Source organism: Alligator sinensis, unplaced genomic scaffold, assembly GCF_000455745.1.
Source record: "Alligator sinensis unplaced genomic scaffold, ASM45574v1 scaffold38_1, whole genome shotgun sequence".
Classification (NCBI taxonomy): domain Eukaryota; kingdom Metazoa; phylum Chordata; order Crocodylia; family Alligatoridae; genus Alligator; species Alligator sinensis.
Window position 1 is genome coordinate 743,598 of NW_005842179.1, and position 2,077 is coordinate 745,674.

The 2,077-nt window shown below is 40.6% G+C and overlaps 1 protein-coding gene across 1 annotated transcript in view; it reads left to right on the forward strand.

Annotated features, from left to right (window-relative positions):
* The window catches only part of LOC102371746 (amine sulfotransferase-like), a 23,155-nt gene that overhangs the window by 10,672 nt on the left and 10,406 nt on the right, over nucleotides 1-2,077 (forward strand). The window contains exon 4 of the mRNA XM_006026152.2: nucleotides 1,191-1,317. Within this exon, the coding sequence (XP_006026214.1) occupies nucleotides 1,191-1,317 (127 nt within the window). The remainder of the gene's footprint in view (nucleotides 1-1,190; nucleotides 1,318-2,077) is intronic.

A 2,077-nucleotide genomic window follows, 5' to 3' on the forward strand; every position in this document is an offset into this window, starting at 1 on the left:
TTCGTCATGCATCTGCTGATGCACGCTAAAGTGCCATTGGCTTTTCTGATGGCTTCGTCACACTGCCGACTCATGTTCATCTTGGAGTCCACTAGGACTCCAAGATGCCTTTCCACTTCCGTGTCACCCAGCAGGTCATTCCCTAGGCTGTAGGTGTGCTGGACATTTTTCCTCCCTAGGCGCAGTACTTTGCATTTCTCCTTGTTGAACTGCATTCTGTTGTTTTCTGCCCACTTGTCCAACCTGTCCAGATCTGCTTGCAGCTGTTCCCTGCCCTCCGGCGTGTCCACATCTCCCCATAGCTTTGTGTCATCTACAAACTTGGACAGAGTACATTTCACTCCCTCGTCCAAGTCACTGATGAAGAAGTCTCCCGATTCACTAATTTATTTGGAAAAGTTAATTCCGAACAGTTAATCCATAGATTAGCCCAGAGACATCAAAGATAAGGTCCTCAGTTCTAACCGGTAGAGCTCCTGAAGTGGTTGGGAATTTGGGTGCTAGGTGAATGCCAATGGGAATAGGAGCCTGACTGGGGCTTCATGTTAGTGACAGCAGGGTGAGCAGATGCTGCGTTAAGCCCTGCAGCTCCCAGCTCCCTGCCACTGCTCACTCCATTGCCGGAAGTGGGCCTGGGTCCAGCCTGCAAAGCTCCTACTCATCCAGATCCAGCCTGTGGGCAGTAAAACAAATTTGACAACCCTAAGTTAATCCACTGGACATTAATTAAATGTGGTTCTTGTTTCCAAAACCTCTTCACAACCATAATATCTGGAGATTACGTAAAAAAGTAAAATCTTAGATTCCTGAGAACCAAATAGTTTAGGAAAGGTGCCAGTAAACTGTCCTGCTGCAATCTGAGCCCTAACAATAAGCAAAAAACCCCGCTCATATTACACAAGTACAACCTTCTAAACAAAAAATGTCAATATGGCTTGCAATCCAAATTAAGATGTTCTTTCTCTTCAGTTATCCAAAGTTTACCAAACAGCAGTTCATTATATTTTATTGTTAATGTATGACCGTGTCTCTCTCAGCACCTGAAAAGAGATGAGTCTTGTCTGATAACTTTTTATGACAAAAAATTTAGAAAAGATTAACGGAAAAGACAGTTCTTTCATTCTTGTATTAATGTTTTAATATGATATATTATACCCTGGTAGGTAACACGTATTTTTTTTCCCTTGCAGATCATTTATGTCTATAGAAACCCTAAGGATGTTTTGGTGTCCTTTTTTCATTTCTCCAAAGTTTTAGTTGGATTAGGGGAATCACCAGATCTAGAACATTTCCTGGAGAGGTTTTTATCAGGGAACGGTAAGATTTCATTCACTGTTAAACCGAGCAAAGCAAGAAAAAAGGAGAAACAAAAGACTTTTAAAAGTTGTCTCAGTTTATAAATAAATAATAGAAAAAAAGGGAATTAAATTTTGGTTTAAAGAAGCTTCAGTAAGCTTCAAGGTACCTATCCAGCAGTTCATATGCATTTTGAATATCCTTCCAGTGGCTCAGTATACCAATCTGTGTGTGTTGGCTGATGAGTGCACAACCACGGACATAGGTGCGGCATTTATTAAATGGCTGAAACCACATATTCAGAATATAGCCTCTGGAAAACAATCTATGAGTATAATATATCAAAATCCTTCTGTAATTTTAAATTTCTTAATTCTTCCTCCTTTATCCTCTCAGAATAGTCTCCTTTATTGCAGACCTTTCTCCTTTTTTCCATCCCATCTATCTTTAAACAAAGGTTGTAATGCCAAATTGAAACTTCAGAGAAATTATCATTGGTTCTTGAAAGCAGGGTTGTGAAATGATAGTTCCTTCCATAAGCTCTTCTTTTCTCAACTGCTGCGCAAAGGATGCCTTCAAAGAATAAGCAATGTGTGACTGAGTTGCTTCTTCCTTGGAGCTATGCAAGGAAAGTAGCCAGTTACTTAGCAGTAGCTCCCCTTTTACTGTGGTGCTTAATTTTCCTTTGCCTTTCCAGTGATCATTGGTGGTCAGGGGTGAGGTGGAATAGGAGGTGATACTGCTTTAAATCTGTTTCATAAGCTGGACAAGAAGGGAAAGA